This window comes from Gossypium hirsutum, chromosome D11, assembly GCF_007990345.1.
Source record: "Gossypium hirsutum isolate 1008001.06 chromosome D11, Gossypium_hirsutum_v2.1, whole genome shotgun sequence".
In the NCBI taxonomy this organism is placed as follows: domain Eukaryota; kingdom Viridiplantae; phylum Streptophyta; class Magnoliopsida; order Malvales; family Malvaceae; genus Gossypium; species Gossypium hirsutum.
In genome coordinates, this window is record NC_053447.1 from 19593932 (window position 1) to 19616674 (window position 22743).

General features: G+C 32.4%; 2 protein-coding genes and 1 pseudogene across 4 annotated transcripts; 1 reads left to right on the forward strand and 2 right to left on the reverse strand.

Moving 5' to 3' along the window:
* Nucleotides 1-5470: 5470 nt before the first annotated feature.
* LOC107912878 (isocitrate dehydrogenase [NADP]) lies at nucleotides 5471-10131 on the forward strand. Its single transcript, XM_016841236.2, has 16 exons — nucleotides 5471-5678; nucleotides 6366-6409; nucleotides 6514-6623; nucleotides 7070-7107; nucleotides 7262-7339; nucleotides 7431-7484; nucleotides 7575-7676; nucleotides 7795-7886; nucleotides 7984-8087; nucleotides 8184-8252; nucleotides 8337-8452; nucleotides 8585-8619; nucleotides 8802-8944; nucleotides 9031-9153; nucleotides 9348-9443; nucleotides 9898-10131. The coding sequence occupies exons 1-15, from the start codon at nucleotides 5630-5632 to the stop codon at nucleotides 9424-9426; spliced, it is 1236 nt and encodes a 411-aa protein (XP_016696725.1). The 5' UTR covers nucleotides 5471-5629; the 3' UTR covers nucleotides 9427-9443; nucleotides 9898-10131.
* Nucleotides 10132-12031: 1900 nt separating this feature from the next.
* LOC107912877 (UTP--glucose-1-phosphate uridylyltransferase) lies at nucleotides 12032-17131 on the reverse strand. 3 transcript variants are annotated; one of them, XM_041103861.1, is made up of 22 exons: nucleotides 17004-17131; nucleotides 16814-16898; nucleotides 16665-16712; nucleotides 16486-16577; nucleotides 16311-16401; nucleotides 16141-16201; nucleotides 15961-16038; nucleotides 15817-15867; nucleotides 15623-15696; nucleotides 14730-14802; nucleotides 14562-14619; nucleotides 14416-14462; nucleotides 14273-14338; nucleotides 13880-13912; nucleotides 13628-13680; nucleotides 13485-13560; nucleotides 13358-13414; nucleotides 13190-13273; nucleotides 13004-13102; nucleotides 12823-12927; nucleotides 12631-12702; nucleotides 12078-12319 (listed from the first exon to the last, which is right to left on the reverse strand). In XM_041103861.1, exons 2-22 carry the CDS (start codon nucleotides 16864-16866, stop codon nucleotides 12293-12295), a joined length of 1398 nt encoding a protein of 465 aa, XP_040959795.1. In that variant the 5' UTR covers nucleotides 16867-16898; nucleotides 17004-17131; the 3' UTR covers nucleotides 12078-12292.
* A 2446-nt stretch (nucleotides 17132-19577) lies between these two features.
* Nucleotides 19578-21477, reverse strand: LOC107911328 (uncharacterized; annotated as a pseudogene).
* Nucleotides 21478-22743: the final 1266 nt, after the last annotated feature.

Consider the following 22743-nt stretch of genomic DNA (forward strand, 5'->3'; position numbering starts at 1 on the left):
GGAGATATTTTAACTGAAATCTGCGGCACTGCCGCCTCCTATAGGAATGTCGGACCACCTGAGATATCTATTCTATTTCTATCCTTGCAGTCTTTAATTGAGTTTTTTTTATATAAAATTAAAAACAAAATAGGTGGAATGAGATTTAAACATAGAATATTATAATTTTTAATATTTCATCTTAATTTTATTAATTCAATTAAATCGTACTTATCAATATTTCGGTTACATATTTTTTAAACCTGTATATACCATAATTTGATATAAGTTTAAAAAAGTTTTGATACGATGAGAATGTAAAACTAAAACTAAAAGCTACCATTATATTTAAATGTTTTCATTCAATTAATAGTAAAAAATATAAATAATTTGGATAATATTACTTTATATTCATGATATGAAAATAAAAATATATTATTAAAACTAAATACGTAAAATCATATATAACTTATGTGATATTAGAATATTAAAAAAATGACATTGGACATGATCTAATATAAAATATAAGAATATAAAATAAATACATAAAAATATTAATTTATCAAAAATATTATTTTGAATAAAAGTGAAATTAAATAAATTGTACAAAGTATTGATTTGTTCAAGCTAATCCAAATTTAAAAAATTATAGCTGAACTTAGTCTTCGTATGGTTTATATTATATATTAAGTTTTTTATTGAGTTAATATCACGAGTTAACTAGACACTAACTTAATTTGGCAAATGCATTATCTGTGCATAAATTTCATGCACGATCAATGAATAATAACATGACACATCATCATTAAATTGAATAAAATATGGGTAAGGGCAACGAGAGAGAGAATGACGGCGACCGCGAGGAGAGTAGAGGAGAGAGAGATGAAGATGATGTGTCGGGGTGGGACGAAGGTGAGAGAGAATCCAGTGGAGTAAAGAGAATATGTGGCGGAGGAGAAGGAAATGAATGAAAGAAATAGGCTAAATTGTCTAAATATGTCGTTTTTTTTTGTTAATTGGCCATATAGTCCATTTTTTTAGTTAAAGAAATAGATTGATTTTGGAGAGAGTGTGTGAAAGCACACCTACACTCACTCTCTTTGGCCACCTATTTTTTTAAGGTTAGGGTTTTTTAGGTTTAAGGCTTTAAGGGTGACACCGTGAAAGTTTATAGGTAGATTTGAAGGGTCAGAGATGCAATAACACGTCTCAAAACACATATTTCATGTCATGCTAAGATAAGACCATTACCTTAGAAACCCATCTTATGAAAGTCAAGTTCTAGGGTGACAGTGCTTGATATGGTCATGGGTCGAAATCTAAGTAGAGCTTTTAGTCGACGATCGTAATGCGATCACGGGTTCGAGTATAACTGGGGGCCAGTTGACAGTCGTTAAGCGGTCACGAGTTCAAGCTTTTTAGATACTAAAAATGATGTCTTATATATACCATACATAAGATTGATGTCATAATCATAGGAGAAAACGAAGGGTTTTTTAGTGTAATTAACGTAATTTTTTTCTCTATTTCCAAGCAACCGATATCTTTAACCTTTCATTCATATTTGAAGGCTGACACTGAAGTGGACACAATAGGACTTTTAGGTAGAGAGCAATGCTCAGACGGAGTAGAGGTCAAACTCGGGTCAACACGACAGCAGTTGTAGTTATTAATGGGTTGTTTAATAACGACAACTGTTTTTGCCCCGAAAGGAGCATCACTTTTACTCCACCGCAACAACCACTGCCCGCCTAAGAGTCCTCTTGCGTCAACTGCTGTGTCGGCCTTCAAATAAGAAAGAAAGTTAAAGATATATACTACGCGAAAATGAAGAAAAAATTTACATCGGTTATAGCGGGAAATCCCATAGTTTTTTCTTATGATTATGCCCTCAAACTTATGTATGATATTTATAATGCAACATCTCTGGGTATCCAAAAAGTTTGAGCTTATGACCCCATAACGACTGTCAACTAGCTCCCCAGTTATATTCTGATCCATGACCTCATAACGACCGTCGACCAAGAACTCTACATAGACTACCACCTGTGACCGTATAAACCGTCACCTCGAAACTTGACTTCTACAAGATATGTTTCTAAGGTAATGGTCTCATCTCGTATCAACACGATATATGAAATGTGTGTTTTAGAGTAATATAGCATCAACAACGATTCAATAATACCTCAAACAAGAATAAATATTATCGACGAAAATTTTAAACATTGAAGCGGGGAAAAAATCGAGAGAGAGAAATATTGTAAAGTGAAGGGATGATGATCGGGAGAGATGCTGGAGTATGGAAGGAGAGCCCTCATTTTATAAACGCAGGGGAGGGGTGAGATTGAAAAGAAACAAACAACTCGTGGTTGAAAACGCATCGTAGAAGAGGCATTTTCATCAAATATTTGAAATTGGTGCTTGAAAACATACCTGAGATTCCCAAGGTCAGGGCATCTTGGCAGGCTTTGAAGGGTGGTAGACAGAAAACGCGTCTAGTTGAGCGAGATTTATCAGGCATTAGAATGCCCCTGATTAACCTCGAAATGAATACTTGGGCATATTATTCTTTCACGACGTAATCACGTTTGAAGGAAGGGCTTTGAAATTATCTTGCAACCATCTCATCTCTACTCGACCACTTTGAAACTTGTTTGGCAAATTCCTTAAAAATGCCTCGCAAAGGTCCTCTTTACCGGGAATGACCACTGACTTCGTAACGACTGACCCATCCATAGGTAAACCGAGTTGTAAAGTTACATTCTCGAGTGTGATTGTACACTCACCACATGGAAGATGAAATGTGTGTGTCTTGGGTCTCCATCTTTCCACCAACGCGCTGATAAGTGTAGGACCCAAAGTATAGCCTCGAGCATACGACTCGCATGTAAAAATCCTTCATATTACAAATAACCATGAATTTCATTGGGTGCACTCTTTGATAAATTGTGTATGAACCTCTTCAAAACACGATCATCCGCTTATTTATATCAACAAAATAAAATAATTTTAAAAATTTTAAAATTTAAAAAACTTTAAAACTTCAAAAATAACTTAATTGAAAATAACGAAATTTAAAATTTTTCCTTACTATTACCAATTAAGTGGCGGAAATGTCCTTGTTGTCGAAACGAATAAAAGAACTTGCCATTCTTGAAAATTTAATCGAAATGAATAATCCACGAAATAATAAAATAAAAATATAATATTTTTATACATATTTATTAGAAAATTTCGAACAAATCTTGAAAAAATTGAGAGAATTGGGAGTTTAGAGATAATAGAGAAAATTGAATTTGAGTGAAAAAAATAGAAAATGCCCTACGTATTTATAAGAAATTAAAGTTACCATTGGACTGTTTCAATATTTTATTGTTGGAGTGTTTGAATTTTTACCATTGGGGAAAAAATTGTTGGAGAAAAGCACATCTAGCTAAACGCGCTTTCACATTTTTTCTCTAAAATCGACCCATTTTCCTAAATTAAAAAAAAACAGCTTATTTGACTAATTAACAAAAAAATTGGCATATACGCAAGGAAATAATTTATTTCCTATAAAAGAAAAAGAATAAAGACGGTAAAAGAAAGGTGAAAAGAGAAGAAAAAAAAAAGTAGAAAAGAGACGGTGAAAGTCCAACTAAAAAAAATACTTACTCACACTTCCTGAAAATTAGTTAAAGAAATAAAAAATGATTATGTCAACAATCGGTTAAAATTCAACACGCAATTAATATTTAGTGATTAAAATATTTTAATTTTTAAAAATTTAATAATTAAATTTAAAAAATAGTTAAATGACTAAAATAAAATGTATATTTTATTATAACTTATAACTTTCTAAACCCTTAAATTAATAAATAAGATTCGACTAAACATGCTCCAACTTATATCATAATGTATATTACAACAACGAGTTAGTAACAAAACTGATTGTGATATAAATTTTAAGCCTGCAAATGCCCTTCTATTTTATATTTTACCAAGATTTCATGTGATTTCGTATTTGATTCGACATTATTCCAAGGCAATGCAAGACACGAGGGAAAGTGTCAAAATTCTTATGTCAGAATAAATGATGTGTTAACGTGCATACACTTTGAACTAAATTTTTTTATTATCTAATTTCAGATTTCCAACTATACTATCTAATATATAGCATCTTATACTTGTATTTTATTTATAAAAGGATTTCTTTTATGAAAGAGAAATATGAGAGAATTTATAGTTAAAATTTTGTTGTATGTATAAAATAAAAAAAAAGGAAAAAAAGGAGAAAAGATAGTCTATATGTTAAATTAAACTTAGACATCAATAGAGATTCGAAATTTAATATGAAATTTGACACTTGTAAACTTAATCAGTCAATATTCTTTATACTAAACTTATACTTATAAATATTTAGAAAAAAAATAACTTTTAAAATATTTAGTTTATAAAATAATATAAAATCTCGCCATTTTCAAGTAAAAAAGGGATCATAAATATTCGTATATTGAGGAAGTTGGTTGGTGGTAGGGATAGGAACAATGGGAGATGAAATATTTGACTCCCTTTTATACATTTCTTTTGATTTTACTTTAAATTTTATTTTATTTCAATTTTTAATATTTGATTATGGCACTCAAAAAGGAAAAAATCTTTTGACTTTTGAAACATAATGATTTATATTATATTTATTTTTTAAAATTAAATAAAATATATGATTTTAAAAAAATGATATTAAAATATATAAATATAATTGAAATGTTTTAAGTTTTAATCAAAACTATATAATTTTTATAACTAGTATAAAAATATTTTTTTAAAATTAGATTTGAGTGTAATTATTTATGTAATTGCTTTAATTCTCACTTTTTTTCGTATGAATTGAAAAGTGTAATTAAGATATTTCACTTACACTCAATTTCGTGGGACTTATCATCTTTAGTACACTCTCAATGAAGTTTTTAGACTTCATAATCAGAGGCAGAAGGTTGACGAATCTCCTATAGAGGCATAACAAAATATTAAAAAATAATATTTTAAAAAAGATGCATGACAAAATTTTCAAGCTACTTGTAGTTTTAAAGTTATGGTTAAAAGGTTTAATATAAAAAATAATTTAAACGTTATCAAAGTGTTATAATATATTTATTTATAATTTTTTTTCCATGAAATATAAATATAACTTATTTATGCGTTCATGTTATATATTATAAAAATAATATACTTATTCATAAAAATATTATAATTTTTTTTAAAATTATGACAAAATATATTATTTATAAGAAGTATTATGAAAATTATTGAACAATTTATACTACTTTTCTTATAAAAGTTATATATTATAAATATTATATCATTTTTATTTAATTTATATATTATAAAAAGGGATATATATAAGTTTTTTCCAAATAAAAATCCGTTATTAAAGTCTACAATTAATTAAAAAAACTCAACCTAGTGGGGACCGGGGACTAAGATATATAAAAAAAAAAAAAAGGTGGTTTGTGTTAGGTGAGGTGCCGTCTTAAAGTCACCGATATACATCTACTCTTCTTCTACTTATACTCAACTTTGTAAGACACGGCATCCGCAGTGGCTGCTCATTTTTCATTTTTCATCTAAATCTCTGATCCGAAACAAAAAACTCAAATCGGTGGGAATAGCAATGGGTTTTGAGAAGATCAAGGTCGCCAATCCCATCGTTGAGATGGACGGTATCTCCTTTTTCTTTTCTTTGAGATTCAGATTCAGATCTTATTTTCTTCAGTTCTGTACATTAGATGTTGTTCTCACTCAAATCTGGCTTTCTTCTTTGCTACTAACTGTTGTTACTTTTTGATTCCGGTCGCCGTAAAATCAGCAGTATCGATAAACAAAAAAAATAAAGAATTAAAAACTGGTGTTAAAACGAATCTGGACGCAGATCTTATAAACTGAAAACCAACGACATCCTTTATCACTCTGTTACGCCTGCCTCATATGTTAAGCACTTCGTTCTTCATCTGTTAATTTGACCATGTTGATTATCATATTCATATGGCGTTTTTTAATGAGTTTTACGTCAAGTTGACTGGACTGGAATCAGCAGATCTTTCATTTATATTAATATATTTCATAGAAAGGATTATCTAAAAGCATGCTATATTACTCCACTGCATTGCTCATAATGAAAACTTAACTATATGGAAAACAATAGTTTCTTGACATTTGATCGAACATGTGGGGTGCAAGTACATACGAACAGACGTGTACAGACGCAAAAGCATATATATATCGTGGAACATTGTTGTATATTAAACCTTGCGATTTCTTTGTGTTGCTTCTGTTGAACTGGTATAATACAGTCTTGTACATCATGTTGTCTTCCTGATCATATGTGGTTTTTCATTTCTGTGGCTCAGGAGATGAAATGACCAGAGTTATTTGGAAATCAATTAAGGATAAGGTGATTCGTTGATTTATATGATGACGTATATATATTTTTTGTAAAAAAAATACAAAAATTATAATATATTTTTGTGATTGTAATATATATTTTTTCTTCTGTAGCTCATTCTTCCCTTTGTGGAGTTGGACATAAAGTACTTTGACCTTGGTCTTCCACATCGTGATGCTACCGATGATAAAGTTACAATTGAAAGTGCAGAAGCTACTCTTAAGTATGTTTAAGTTGTTTCTTTCTAAATTCCCGAGGGATGAATCTCTTTGTCGCAATATTTAGTCAATGCTGTTGTTGCTAATTCTTCCATCTGCTTCCTTCCTAGTGGCACGCCCTTCTGGCCATATTCTTTCCTGCTTATTTCTTCATTTACCATGATAGAAATTTACATGTTATTGCTGATCTTATTCTTTGCATTTTTCCTGTTAACCGTGAACCATTTTTTGATTGATTAGAGTATCCGACAGTAACAAAGCAGTTAAGAATCTGCTTCTTGCTCTTGCTTTGGTACTAATAGGCGTATATTTTTGTGCTGTTTTTTCCCCCTGACAACATTATCATAACTGCTATTGAAATACATGCTAAACTTAATTGGGTGTATGTACTTCCACTTTGTTATCTGTGTTGTGTTCAGCTGACCTCAAGTGTTTCTGGTTCTTATTTTAGGTACAATGTCGCCATCAAGTGTGCTACTATTACTCCAGGTATACATGGCTGAACCTTCGCTGCAGTTCTTCCTGGAAAGAAGCATGCATTAACTTGTTCAATTATTGAAATTTGGATTCTTACTGGAACGGTAATATGCTTGGAAGCTTGAAATTCGGCAAGTTCTTACAATATGGTGTTGGTGATTGCCAGATGAAGCTCGTGTTAAGGAGTTTGACTTGAAGCAGATGTGGAAGAGTCCTAATGGGACTATTAGGAATATTTTGAACGGTTAGCATTAATACATTCGTATCTTTCTAGAATTTTCCTATTATTTTGTGATGTTTCAATATCAGTTATTTTGACTGGTGTAATCTTTCAGGCACTGTCTTTAGAGAACCAATTATTTGCAAAAATGTCCCTCAACTTGTCCCAGGTATTTAGCTTTATCATGATGTTGTAGATGTATATTTTTATTTAGTTAGTTACATTTATATTAAGCTATGTTGATTTCTTGTGTCATCAGGTTGGACAAAGCCTATATGCATTGGAAGGCATGCCTTCGGTGATCAGTACCGAGCAACTGATGCTGTCATTAAAGGAGCTGGGAAACTTAAACTTGTTTTTGGTAAAATCTTTTCTTTGCCTTGATGATTTCTGATATTCAATTGTTTGTTTTTAATGGTATTTGGTAGTACCTGGCGCTTGATTTTTGGATAATTAGCATCGATTGCTATTGTTTGCAGTTCCAGAGGGACAGGGTGAGAAGACTGAATATGAAGTTTTCAACTTCACTGGTGAAGGAGGAGTTTCACTGGCCATGTATAACACAGATGAGGTCTGAATCTATAATTCTGTTGATGGTCTTGTTGCCTTTCTTTTTTGTTCTAGTGGTGTCTGATTTCTTTTTCTTTATTTTTGGCTTGGGGATGAAGTCTATTCGTGCTTTTGCTGAGGCTTCCATGAACACTGCTTATCAGAAGAAGTGGCCTCTTTATCTTAGTACGAAGAATACTATTCTTAAGAAGTATGATGGAAGGTATGTGGCTTGCTTAATAAGTAAAACTTTTATTACTGCAAGCTCTTCGTTATTCTGTTTTTGACTCCCATAGCTATGTTTGTTTATTTAATGAAGATTTAAGGATATCTTTCAAGAGGTTTATGAGGCTAACTGGAAATCAAAATATGAGGCTGCTGGGATATGGTGAGGATCTTTTTCACTTTGATTGACTTAAATTAATTTTCTTTATATTTATGTCAAATATTGATTCAGATTATTTAATTTAAGGTATGAACACCGTCTCATTGATGATATGGTGGCATATGCTCTAAAGAGTGAAGGTGGTTATGTTTGGGCATGCAAGAACTATGATGGTGATGTCCAGAGTGATTTCTTAGCCCAAGGTTTGTGTCACAAACTAGTAAAAGGGAAAAAAAATGTTCCCCTTTCAACCCCAAATTGATAAAATTTCACATTATTCTTGCGGCATGGTAGCTATATTGCTTTTCTAACTAGACCTGAATTGCTTTTTGTAGGTTTTGGATCTCTTGGATTGATGACATCTGTGCTGGTATATCTCATGTCAACAGTTTATTTAATTTTATTATCTTCTCTGCTGGTGATAAATAGTCTTCTTATCTTCCTCCTGCGTTGAAGATGAATACTAAACATGGGATGATGTAAATTCAATCCTATCCTGAGCACCATCTTACATGCCACTTACCCTACATGATGAATTTGTTTGTGTTTCAGGTTTGCCCAGATGGGAAGACAATAGAAGCAGAAGCTGCTCATGGTACTGTTACACGGCATTTCAGAGTTCACCAAAAGGGTGGTGAGACCAGCACGAACAGCATAGCATCTATCTTTGCTTGGACGCGTGGGCTTGCACACAGGTAGTACTGATGGCATCATTCTTTTTCACATGGGCGGCTAACAAAATTATTTAAATGTTTTACTAGAACTATTATGTTGTTTGCAGGGCAAAATTGGATGACAATCCTAAACTCTTGGATTTCACTGAGAAACTAGAGGCAGCTTGTATTGGAACTGTGGAATCTGGAAAGATGACCAAAGATCTTGCACTAATCATTCACGGCTCTAAGTAAGTATTTGTCAAGCATGTTTTATGCAATTTAACCGCCAGTGATTTTTATGGTCTGTTAACTTGCAAATGATCCTTTATAAGAAATGTTTGTGCATGTCAGTGCGTACTCATATAATTCGTTTTTGTACTTTGCATACATGTACATATATGTTATAATGAACTTGGTTATAACATTGACATGGATGCTGCAGGCTTGCTAGGGACAAGTACCTGAATACTGAGGAGTTCATTGATGCTGTTGCAGCAGATCTAAAAGCAAGACTTTCTTAAGCATAAATTTGAAAATGGTAACTACTCCTAACCATCAAAGTTCTTTGTGCTTGTTTTGCCCCCTCCACCTTGTATAGACCAATTTATTGGGAAGATAAACATATGAAATTAACTTATTTGCGTAATTGTTAAGTGAAAAACGTTTTATTAGCAAGTTGCACATTTTGCAATAGATGTTTTAACTTGGATAAATATGAGAAATTTTTTTAATAGCATGTTTTGTGCTTCTTGATGTTTGCTTTGGTGCCGGGTCCTTGTAATATAGACTTGGGAGCAAAGTTGTAAAATTTTAACTGACGGTAATTTAAAAGGGACTAAATTGCTCAAATTTTTTTCATGTTGGAGGGACAAGTTTGTACTTAAGCTTTATTGTACAAGGATCTGCTGGGAAATTTAACCTTTGCGTTTGTGTTTGCGGCCTGATGTTTCTTTAGACATTGATGGTAATGTTTGCGTTATTATCTGTTGCAGGTCGAAAATGGAAGGGGGTGGTTTTGCGGGTTTGCAGGAAAAATAATAATAAAAAGCATCAGTGGAGGTGGCGTGGATGAGGTGAGGATGGCGGTTGTCAATAGATGAATTTAATCACCATTTTATGAGATACAGAGACGAGCACTCTCTCACTTGATTCATCTCATTTTTATGTTTTGAAGGGTTTCGATTTTTAATGTAACATTATATTTAAGGATTTGGATTTTGGTTAAATTTCCGTCGTACACCATATCTGCACCCCTACGATATGCATGATGCAACAAATGGATGAAATCCGACATAGAAAATATTTAAAAACAAAAGAAAATGGGCATGGGCATGGTAAATATAATTAACTGCCTCGCCTCATTGGAAGTTAATTTGATGTTGTATTACATGTACAACAATATTTCTATTATAATGTTTTATTAATGTAACAAATAAAATGTAATTTGGTTGCATGGTATATACCTACCTTGTGTAATTATAATCTTAAATTTAAAAAGTATTCAGCAGCAACTTTTTATATATTTTAAAACTTGATTAAAAATAGTTGAGGATAAGAAAAGAAAGGAAAATAAATTAGAGGAAAGCTGAGTAATAAATGGTTAAATATTATCTTGAATGTTGAAAATATTTTATGATTCAATTACCTTGTTTTCCTAAAAGAAAAGAAACTGAAATAATTTTAACCAGTAAAAAGAAAGAAAAAATCATTAATAATTATGAATTTTTACAGCTAAAATCTTTTTATAAAATAAAAATAGGGTAAAAAGAAATTGTCTTAAAACTTTGTTATGCTTTTTATTTTTCTAACTTCCTCCAATTTGTAAAAAAGAAAAAAAAAACTCAAAATTCCGTTTCTCTTGTTTAAATTAGGGGTATACTTGAATTTGGATAATTTTTATTTTTTTATGCTTAATTTTTTTAATTTAATTGGTATTTAAATTTGAAAACCGTGTATATTTTAAATTTTAAAATAATAATAATATAAAAATGTGAAAAAAATTAAAAATATTTACAAATATTTAAAAATTGTGTCTAGAATAAATTTAGACAAATGGTTGTCCAAATTTAAATGTAACTTGACAACCAATTGTGTAGATTCACTCCGTGCAAAAAAACATTTTTTTATAAATTATATATTTTTTTTTTCTACATGTCAAAATGTAAAGTTTTCTAAGTGTTATCGTGCCATTTCCATCAATGCTACATCAATATATTTTAACGATGTTACTATTTACCTTAAATAATTACCAAATTAATTTACGGTTTTCAAATTTAGATAGCAAACAATTAAATTTTAAAAAAAAGTTTTAAGTACCAAGTAAGTACATATTGCCAAGTTCAGATACCTCTGAGGCATATCTTTATGATGGCCGAGGAAGACTTTGACTCTCCCAAAATTTGAGATATTTCTAATTTTTCACTTAAAATTTTTAATTAAATTCCTTTTATTTTATTTTATTTTTATTTTTGAAATTTTTAAGTAAACTCCCTTAAAATTTTTAAAAATTATCAATGATATCATAAAAATGTTATAAAATTTAATTAGTATTTTTTTTAAATCTTATTAAACTCCTAAAAATTTACATTTTATAAACCCCTAAAAGTACACCCTAAAAGTTAGTTCTAGGATCCGCCGCCACCGGGTATTTCTTAGTAATAATTTTATAGTTATCGTATCATCTTCATCTGATAATCATGATTTTATAAAGTTATCGTCCGAATAAATAAATTTTGTTGTATGGTCACATTTGCTAATAATAGAGAGGATCCATGTTTTCTCAGTTACAGTGTTTTTAATCCCAGATTTTTCTGACAGACATAATTAAAAACAAGGAACACTAGACAAATAAAATGCCTTTGTAACATTGTTTATTCCGGTAAATGCCTATACATTCCTCGGGCGATGGTCGGCAAAACCTAAAATTTTTTAAAGAGTTTTTTAACTCCTCACAAGAGTTAAAATGGGATTTTTTAACTCTACAATTATTGTATCAAATAATTATCTTTTATCAAAATTAAAATACTTAATAATAAAAATCTCTACCATTGTATCAAATAATTATCATTTTCCAAAATTAAAATACTAAATAATTTGTATGTTTTAAAATGTCGTAACTGAAGATGCTTGGTAAAAGGGGCTAAGTTGTTTGGTGCAAAAAGTAGATACAACATTCAGAACACTGTTTTTCATCATACCTCGAAAAATAGTAATTCAAGGGAAACTCCCGCAAGACATACAACATATATATGTGATATGAAACGCAAATACTACTTCTGTTCCAAGTATTTTTATTTTATTTTACTTCCTATCTATATAAAAGATGCGTTCGTTATCTACTGCAACACACCAAAATCAGGGAAACTTCGGCTGGCAGACGGGCCTCTCTCAGATGTCTTCGGGGCCATTAATTTCCTATGCACCCAATAAGATTACTGATTAGTTCACAAAACCAAAAAATTGGATTACAAGTCAAAACTAGACCACACCACATTGTCCGCCTCCACCCAATGGCGACATATTTTTAAAAAACCAGCCAGAACCCTAAAAAACAGAGAACCGAGAACCAATAAAACTGGATTTTTAACAAAAACAATTATTTTATTAAATGTTTTGGAATTCATCCTTGGCTTTTTTGTAAATATAAATTTTCCTAATTTTCTGATTTTAACAATTTGTAATAAGGAAATTAGGTTGCATTAGTGCATGCATGCGAAAGTTTTTACCTTGTTCTCAATTACAGCTCCATCGGGAATCTCCAACTTCACCCCGGGTTTTGCAGCGATACTCACTTTCCCCTGAAAAATCATATTTTAGAACATAAACCCACCTGCTCTGCTTCTCCATGTTTCTTCAACAGTTTAAAAATACAACTTGCTAAATAACAGCTGCAGCTTAAAACCGAAAAAGAAAGATACCTTGAGCACAATGCCAGCACCAAACCAAACATCACCAGTCACCTTAAGGCTATCAAGCTCAATGATGCTCGGGATTGACTTGAATCGACTTAAGAAGTTACCAACCTGTTAAGAGATTTTAATATACATAAAGGTCTTTTCTGGAAATTTATATTGCAAGATTGACGTCACAAGCACTGACCTTCTTGAATTCAGGCCCCAATTCTATGGATGGGTTTGTAGGATTCGCTCTATCTTTATTCCGGATAACAAATCCATCAACTAAGGTGTAAAGGTCAGACTGCAAACGAAATACGAGAGATGGGTTGAGGAAACTACATATTATCATTCAAGATTGATTGTGATGTCAGGGGAAGAAGAAAAGGACCTGAACAAGAAGCAAATCTGAAGTTGCCTTCACTGGAAGGAATCGCGATCGAGGTACGTTGATACCAATAGCATGATCAAAGAACTTAATCACATAAGGAAAACACATGGTTAGACAGATCTTTTTACATTTTAATACATCATAACCATAATTGGTACAATTTTATACCCTAATTGCTGCACCAGCTGCAGTTTCCAGTTGAAGAACCTTGATTCCATTGACCTCCTGCAGCCAATTTTATAGTTTAGAAATCAGAAATCCACCAGAGACGACATAGTAAGAAAGAGGTACAAACCTTTGGGTTTGGAATGATCTCCATCTTGAGTTCATCAGCTTCCACAAGCCTCTTGATAGCATTCAGGTTGACCCACCTGTAACATTGACTGTTAGAACTAAGCCAAATAGACAGTTCTAACATGTTAAGGCAATATGACTTACAAATTGTTTGTATTGAAAATTTTAAACTTTTCTATAGACTTGAACTCATTGACCTGTTACAAAGAGAGAATCATGTCAGCCTCAACCATAAAGCTTCCGCATGTTATCTTCATTAGTTTTTCAATGTATGGCATTTACAGTTGTCTAGTTGTTTAGCCTTGGCAGTTTCAAGCAGTGAACCTCATGTCCTCGTAGAAAAATCAAGGTAGAAGAACGAATAGAAAAACAAAGATAGAGAAATAGATTACTTACATGTTCATCAGGGACTTGAGCAATTTCAAGGAGCTGAATCACAGAAGAAAATGGAAGGGTGTTAATCAAGTCTGATAACTGCAATAAGCCTCTTTGTTGCAGAAATCATTCCAAGTTTTATTCAATAATCATAAGGAGATTAGAGTAGAACTCATACAACTTGAAAATCTCATAAAAGAAGTTTTAGAAAGATATCAGATACGCATTTGGTTGGTTTACCAAGTCATCATTGAAAAACATGTGAAACAATAATTATACTCCAAAACCTAAGGTGCTTATAAGAATGAGAGGGAGCATATCTTTAGAACCTCGGACACACTTCTGTTTAGAGAAAAAAAAAAGGGAGGATTGAAATATATAAATTCTAAAATCAAACAAGAGATCATTTCATACCTGAACTTTTCCTTCATAAGAAATAAGAGTACCACCCTTGACATCAGCTAGGGTTTTGGGTGTAACCTACATAAATAGAAGTAATATAGCAAAACCACATAGCTAGGAAATCCATATAACATAGCTTACAGATCGATTTGTACCTCCATACAATATTCATTCTTGTTTTGGACCAAATGGTTTAAGATTTCTAGAGCAACCTGTCAAGGACTAAAACTGGCAGAAAAAAACTTGTATGTGTAACTAACAACTAGAAAGCAGAGTTCACTGAAAACCAGAGTGAGGATACTCAAGTCAACAATAGCACCCAAATTGTCTGAATTTGCAACGAAGACATACTCCTTGCCCTGTAATGAATGATGAAACACAAATAAATTACCAAAACAAAGAACCTTTATAAATCAAATGTTTTTTTTTTTTTAATATTAAAAAAACCACACCAGATCGCAGCTACAACCTGTGATAAGAAAGCATCAAGCTTGCCACTGTTCATTAGAGATGGGAACACATCACCATGACCAGGAGGGTACCTTCAGCCAGAAAAGTTTGTTTCGGTAAAAGTATTACCACCAAATAAGCAATTCAAAAATATCATCAAAATCTCCATGAATGCTTCTCAAACACAACCACTGCATGAAATGTAGATAACTAAAACAGTAGGAACATACAGATGTTGTCAAATGAAACTATACAAGTGAATGCAAAGATAGAACATTATAGAAGCTATAGGTATAATTTTAGATGAACCAGTCCTATAACTTCAACAACCACTACATCCATAAAGAATCAGGTGAAAATGTTAACATAGAAGGAAACAATTCATCATTGAACAAAAATCTTAAACTTCATATAAAAAATGCTGAACCTCTTCAACCGTCCTCTGAATGACTTATACTATAAGAGTAACATACATCATTGGCATAAAATTCTTATAATCTTATAGCTCACTTTTAGAAAGTCTTATGGCTCAGATTAGAATGCCTTAAAATCTCTGAAACTCTAAATATTATGGCCACATGTATTATCGTACTTTCTTGAATTAAAACTAAACAAACCTTTATGATACATCCATCCCTTGGGGAACCACTTCAAAGCTTCAAAGAATTACAAATTTCAGTTAAGCTACAAAGTTCAAAAGTAATAACAACTTTCTATGGTGATTCAGAGCTGATACTGAAGACATATAAAATGAAACCAACAGATAAAAGTAAAGAACTTCAGGTCATTTAACTTCCGATTCATCTTTAGCTACAAGTTACAGTTTACCCATGCCAAGCTGGCACTTTCATTGCAACAGAATGACTAATTGACTACTAAAGTGAAAAGAAGTAAATAAGGAAGAAGTTTTACCATCCATCCTTGCCATGCTGGCCTTTGCTTGGTAATGGAGCAAAATCTTCAACAACCAGACGAGGATATTGGCTCTATGCAAATCCAATACGAGGAGAAATCAGAGAAAAGATAATACAAGTAAAGGATATATCTCTCAAGTCTTAGAGTCTCAATTGAATCTGCAGAAGAAGCTGAAAATTGAAATCACCAACCTGATTAAAAGTATGAATCTCAATGTTTGAATTTGAGTACTTGTCGACAATCTGCAATGAAGAAGAGTTATATGAAGTTAAATTCAATGTTTAACAAAGGCAAAAATAAATCAGTAACCAAACATGTAACATAAAAGTGGGAACCTTCAATGTGTCATCATGGGTGTTGAATGAGTTCATCAGAACCAACGGAACATTACATCCGTATTTAGAATTAAGATTCTGAGCAAAATACCGATAAAAAAAATGTTAGCCTGATCTGATCATACAAAAACAAAAAGGAAAAAAAAGAAAGGAGAGGAAAGGAAATCAACAGCTTATGACCTCGATCTGAATAACAATTAGGTCAAGAAAAGTCAAGCCATTGCGAACTTCAATGACGGATCTGTGTTTTTTTTTTGGGGGGGGGGAAAGAGAGGAAAAATCAGTTAGATGAATTTGTGCAGAATGAAAAACTATATAATAGAGTAAAAGTGAAGGATTGAGAAGCATACTTGGGACCAGTACATCCCATAGTGGTTCCGAGACCTCCATTAAGCTTTAAGACAACAAGTTTGTCCAAGAGCTTCTTGGTTTCAGCAGGATCTGCAATTAGATATAGTGAGAGATCAATCATATCCAAAAGATACTTGCTTTTGACCGGATAAAGTATAAGGTTAAGATCATTACCATCAGGAGAGGGAGACAAGGTGTCATAAGGAACAACCACTTCATCAGTTGGAGTCTGGATCTTACTCCACTCTATGTGCTGAGCTTCTCCACTTCAATCAAATGAAATTAATCTTCAGCATCAGGATCTGAATCTAACGGAAAACAAATGGAAGAGAACTGATTTGAAATAATAATACCTGAGATAGCGGGAGACAAGGTTGATGAATCCGTTTTTCTCATTTTCACTGAGACACAAATCAGAAACCACAGATTTGTTTACTATTACTCTCTGTTAATTCAGTAATCGCCACAATACTTAGTGAATAACGAAAGATAAGAAACAAACCTGATTTCAGAAAGAGCAGCGACGGCAGATTTGAGGTGTTCCAGCTTTTCCATTGGAAACAACTAGAAGAAGAACAAGAACAAGACTCTGATAGAATAATAGTATAAGGATCGATGAATCTCAAAATCCAAGAAAACCAAATCGAAGCAAAGGAGAAAGGAATCTGAATTCACAAAAGAGAGAATCTTACAAATGCGCTGCTGTGTGGTGTGCTGTTGTTGGTCACCTTCAAAACAAATTATCTAAGCTCTGTCAAGTGAAATGAAAATATAACGCATATATACAAATTTATATCTAAACCATTTTTTTTCCTTTACTTTTATACAAATTAATAAAAAAAATACAAAATGGAGTGCAATGGAATTAATAGCCTGACATGACATTTCTGTCTCTCTATAAATTTAATTTTTTAATTGAATAAAAAATATTAAATTAACATTTTATGCTTTTATTATTATTTTAATTAATTAATCACAAATTGGATTATTAAAATAATTTAATTTTAAGCATGATATTAATTTTTTTAATTTAATTTGTACTTATTTAAATTATTTAAATGTATAAAAATGCTCTATAAATAATGAACAAAATGACTGAAATTTTAATTAAATGGCAATGAAATGAAGCAGTTTTTTTTAATTATTTTATAACATGATTCAATTTAACCCTTTAAATATTGTTTTCAAAATCGCAAAGTGAAAGCTAAATTCAAAGTCCATAAAGGAAAAAAGGAAAATGGAGAAGTGTAATAAAAAGTCTTAAACTTTGGTTTGTAAGAAAAGAATGAATAGTTTGAAAGAGAAAAGAGAAATTAGAGTTACTTCTGGTTGGGCTTCTGGAAAAGGAAAACTATGGACGAATGCGAAGCCCACAGCAAAATAAGAGATGAGAGGTGGCGCTCATCTCTACCTAAACGAGACACCTCACTCGCGGCATCTTTCTTTACCCTTTCATCCCCTGTTTCGCATATTCCCTGAATATATTTCATGTAGGCAACATAAATATTTTTATTATTAATTTATATTTAAGACTAGATCTAGAAGTTTAAAATATGAATATGTTTTGTTTAATAATAAATTGTTTTTGAAAAAACTCCAAAATGATTCGATTCCTTTTGGATTTATTGGTGTGAATGGATTGCAGCCATGTAGCCAGTCCCTATCAGCCCGTGCCCAATCGCCTGGCTTCGATCAAAGACCAACAGGGTCAGGCCTTGAGCCAGACCAGGAATCCTTTGTCTCACGTACTCGAAGTCGACGTACTTAACACATCCACGTGGGTGTCAACCCCCCGTACCTTTGAGTGAAGGAGAGTGTCTTACCCAATTTAAATCAAACATCAACATGGGATTCCCATCGCCTGCGGCTTGCCCAAATCGCTATAGATGAACCTCGATTAAATTATTTACGAGGTCCCAGGTCTAAATTAATTTTTTATCATTAAATAAATCAATTTAATTTTTATATTATTTTAGAAAATTAAATAAATTCACAATATTTATTATACAAAAATCTTTTAATATTTTTTTTAATCGCAATCCAATTCAAAATAAATTTTTTATTTACAAAACTATAAAAACTTTAAAAATATTAGCACAATTAAACAATAAGTAATAATTTTAAATAGTAAAAATATTAATTTAATACAATTGAACAATAAATATTAACTCTATTCAAATTTAATTTTACTTAATATTTTTAATAATAAAATATTAAATTTATCCATTTAATAGTAAATATATTAATTTAACAAAATTATTAAATATATTCTTTTCTTTTATTGAAATTTCAGTTAATTAAATTCAAATATTAATATTTCTTATTAACGAATATTCAATCAAATAAAATAAGGCAGGTTAATAAAATTATATTTTTATTTCGCCTCGTTGTCCCCCCCACCCCTCCCTTGTCTTTTTGTGATTTGAGTATTGGATTGTATCTCGGATCGTTTTTTTTCTCCTTTGGAGGATGATGCCTCGGATCTTTACAATTAGCTATTACTTCCTTGGAGACATCAACAGATATAACTCCCAAATTGAGCCTTTTAGGCTTGGTCGATTTATCATCTAAAAATAAATTATTTTCGTCCTTTTTGTTTAAACAAGACCAACTCCAGAAAAGAACCACGCATCTATATGTACAGGTACTGATGTAGAAACAACGCAAATATGACCCCCTTTTTTTCTCTTTTAACTTTCGGATATTTAATTGAAAGTCATTACAAAAGATGGAAAATCCCTAATCAACGTCCATTGGTTCATATATGACTGGTGAGCGTACAAATTTATGCTTTCATTGTCATACATGTCGTCTGCAGAACTAAAACAATAAAACTTGCTTGACGGGATGCCAGACCTTGTCTCTGCCAACTCTGCCGAACAGCCGAAGTAGCAGAGGCAATGACTACCCTGCCGTGTGCTCAACTTATTTTGTCTATTTGACTGAATATCAGAATATATTGGCGAACGAACAGGATATTCGTTCCTCTCTTTGTTATTTCTTGCATGCATCATTCTATTTTACCGGTCGGGAAGCAAATAAAACTGCAAGTCTCTAGGAATATTATCTTTGGTTGTCTAAATGACTGGACGGCTCCTTCTCCACAAAACCTTTTTACTCTTTTTGATTTGTTGCGGCCTTTTATGTATGTATGTATGAGACACACACACACTAATAAGAAAAGACCCTCCCCATCTATCAACATTCCTTTTGAAAATGCCATACAAACTAAAAAAGTGCCAATTCAGAAAAGCTATGCCATTAAAACATACCGGAGGATATCACAGAGTTCACTGCTGCTATTATATATTGCAAAAAATAAAAAAGATGTATCCAAATATTATACAATTGTCAAGTTAGGTCACAACAAAATTGAGTGCGAATCATACTGTGTCATCAAACTATACCATACAAGCATGTGAAATATCTGAAAAGAAAACAGTAATTAAAAAAAAACCTCCAATATACACAGAAAGTTTACTAGTGTGTTTAATCTAGAGGCATGGGAAACCTTGGCAAGAATCAAAGATTCTAGATTGGCAAGTAGAAATGACCCTCACTAGCTCTCTCAAGGGCCAAATGCTTGTGAATCATGCTGTAAGCCCATTAGTATATTTGTGGAAAGCTAACTAGTTTATCACAACCCATCGAATTACCAGGTACTCTCTTTTTTTCTAGGCTATGTTGCTTAACATTGTACTCACAATCCAGTGTTATAATACTATGGTTGCAATGAGGTCTTCAAACTTAAGACGTGCATCTTGGGATGAAAAAGACATGAAAGACCTATGAGCGTTTCAAAAAGACGGTACCAAATTGCGAGCATGATGCTGTGCAACGCAGCGCGGGAAAAAGAGGAATGAGAATACTTGATCGGTCAGCGGGTCGATACAATTTAGGAAAACAAAAACTGCTGGCGGCTTAAATGCCTGTGACGAGATTTAATAAGCAATGAATTAAGCATGATTTGAACAGCAGCTTCATAGATAGCTGTGTCATAATGCATGCCATCATAGGTACAATGCGCCCCACAATTCCAAGTCAAAGACTGGATGTCTAACAAGATCATAGGACCACCAGTTTGGCGCAATAGCCTACTCTCGCCGAGGGCTCTATCATAGGCATGCCACATTGCATCAATCATATGTACCCTCTTCTCGTGTGTATTCAACATCCCATTGATGAGCATCGGAAACCCGAGCCAAAACAAATGGGGTGGTGACTTAATGCCTAACTCGGTTGAAAATGGAAACAAAGAAACCAAGGAACTTTTTAACGTTTGCAAAACGAGTTCGTAATCTGATGGGTTGCTTACATGAAGCATATGCCATAGACCAGCCCCCATTACCATGACATCAGGGTATTTCTTTTTAGTCTTGAAATCCGTCAACAAATGGGTTAAATTCAATACATAAGGTGCCCAAACGAAATCCAATTTCATACCGATTTCATCAACTGAAATGCTGTAATTATTGTGCCTCTTAAACAAAGCAGTTTTAACAGAATCCATGCGTTGGGGTTCGGAACCCAGAATCAAGTTCAATAGAGAGAGGGTGAACAATCGAGCTTGCGAATCACCTGCGATCAACACCCAGGAGCCGTTTATCAAATGGGAAGCTTCGGGTTTAGACAACTTGTGGATGCGGCAAGCCTTGATCCTTTGGGTTTTGGACCAATCCCAGTGTTTTCATAAAAATCGAAAGAGGAAGAGAGGTTTTGGGTGGCATTAAAACTTAGAAGAGAGGCGTTGGGCCTGACCTCCCAATGAATCCGGTGGATCAGATTCATGCAAGAAGATTTAGGGCGATGGAAGACGGCAACGGATGAAACGGAGGTAACGTAATCAGAAACGGAGGAAAAATAGGGAGTGAAATGGACGCAAACAGACAGAGTAATCAAAATGGCGCCGCTGAAAAGGAGCACGCTGTTTCGACTCAAATGCCATCCAGCCATTCCCAATGGAACCAACACCACGATGCACGCCGCCGCTGCTCCCAACATAAGTGCCATTAACATCATCATCGTTATCGTTATCGTTATCATCATCATCGCCATCTTCTTCTTCTTCTTCTCCTTTTCATCCTTTTCTTTTGCATTCATCAAACGTAGACGTGGGCATTTCTCAACACTATAGAAATCGTAGGTTTTTGTTTTTTCTTAATTTGTTTTAATGGTCACTAATTATTATGTTGCGTTTACCACATCTTATTTCCCTTTTAATCTTAATTTTTCCCCTTTTAATTAATTTATGATAAATCATCCTTTTAAACGAAAATTTTAAGTTAAATTATAAATTAATCCCTATATTTTTTTCATTTTAAACAATTTAAATTTTTTCTTTTATTTTCTTTGAACTTTCCTTTTTTTTCTATTCTCTTCTTCTTCTCCCTTAAATTTCCTCCCTTCTCTATATTTTTTTAAAATAATTTTTCTATATTTTCCATTTGTTAAAATTAGTCCTTGTACTTTTATTTTTTTAAACACTTTAATTTTTCTTTTTATTTCTTTATTTTATTTTTCTCTCTTCTCATATTCTTCATTGCAAAAATATAATCTTTACTTACCAAATGAACAAAGTCATTGTTTCTTTCACATGATTCCTAAATTGAATTTCACTTAAAACCAAATATCAATCATTCTTAATCAATTTTTGATTTGAATATAACCTAATTTTGAAACTAAACTTGGATCTAACTAATCAATATGAAAAACCATAGCCTTAATCAAATCTAAATCTAAATTAAATTCTTTATATTTAAAACAAAATTTTTTCGTTTCCAAACTTTTATAAAATCGTGTAGAGTATTCATTTCCGTTTCTTTTATTTTCTAATGAATAAAATTAAGCAAGTGACAAAATTGATCTAAACCTTCTTGGATATTCCCAAACAAGCTTGATTGGAAGCCCGACATGGATGAACCGAAGAGAGAAAGGGAGATGGAACCAAACTAATTTGGGTAAAGTTGAGGGTAAGTTCGTATTGTGGTCGTTTTAGACATTGGGAGTGTAGAGCTCGTTTGAAGAATCTGTGAAACAACGTAACTTTGAGAGGGAAAGAATGTTGTAGGTAAGATAGATAAGGTAGTCATAGGGGTTGGTTAGAAGGTTAAAGGGACTTGCTCGAGAAACTTTGTTGAGGGTGGATTGCCATAAGTCACGACTGGCGAGGTCTTCGAGTGAGGTGAGCTTATAGACTAAATCATTGAGAGATCCAAAGTGGTTAGTTAAAGCGATGATGGACGATGAGGGTCTGTAATTATGGGGTGATAATACGTGAAACAAGTTTTATTTTGGTTTTAGCTTTTACATTTTCTTTTTTCATAAACATAAAAAAAATTTAACAAATGGAAAATATAAAAAAAATATTAAAAGAGACAGGGAAAGGAGGAAAACAGAGGGAGAAGCAGGAGAGAATGGAAAAAAAAAGAAAAA

What these genes read in the sequence shown, in the direction of transcription:
- LOC107912878 (XM_016841236.2), top strand. Translation starts at nt 5,630, where the DNA reads ATGGGTTTTGAGAAGATCAAGGTCGCCAATCCCATCGTTGAGATGGAC. An exon ending in TGTCCCTCAACTTGTCCCAG is followed by an intron (nt 7,485 to 7,574) that starts GTATTTAGCTTT and finishes TTGTGTCATCAG; the next exon opens with GTTGGACAAAGCCTATATGC. An exon ending in GATTGATGACATCTGTGCTG is followed by an intron (nt 8,620 to 8,801) that starts GTATATCTCATG and finishes TTTGTGTTTCAG; the next exon opens with GTTTGCCCAGATGGGAAGAC.
- LOC107912877 (XM_041103861.1), bottom strand. Translation starts at nt 16,866, where the DNA reads ATGGAAAAGCTGGAACACCTCAAATCTGCCGTCGCTGCTCTTTCTGAA. An exon ending in CAGATTTGCTTCTTGTTCAG is followed by an intron (nt 13,103 to 13,189) that starts GTCCTTTTCTTC and finishes TTTCGTTTGCAG; the next exon opens with TCTGACCTTTACACCTTAGT. An exon ending in GTGCTGGCATTGTGCTCAAG is followed by an intron (nt 12,703 to 12,822) that starts GTATCTTTCTTT and finishes ATGATTTTTCAG; the next exon opens with GGGAAAGTGAGTATCGCTGC.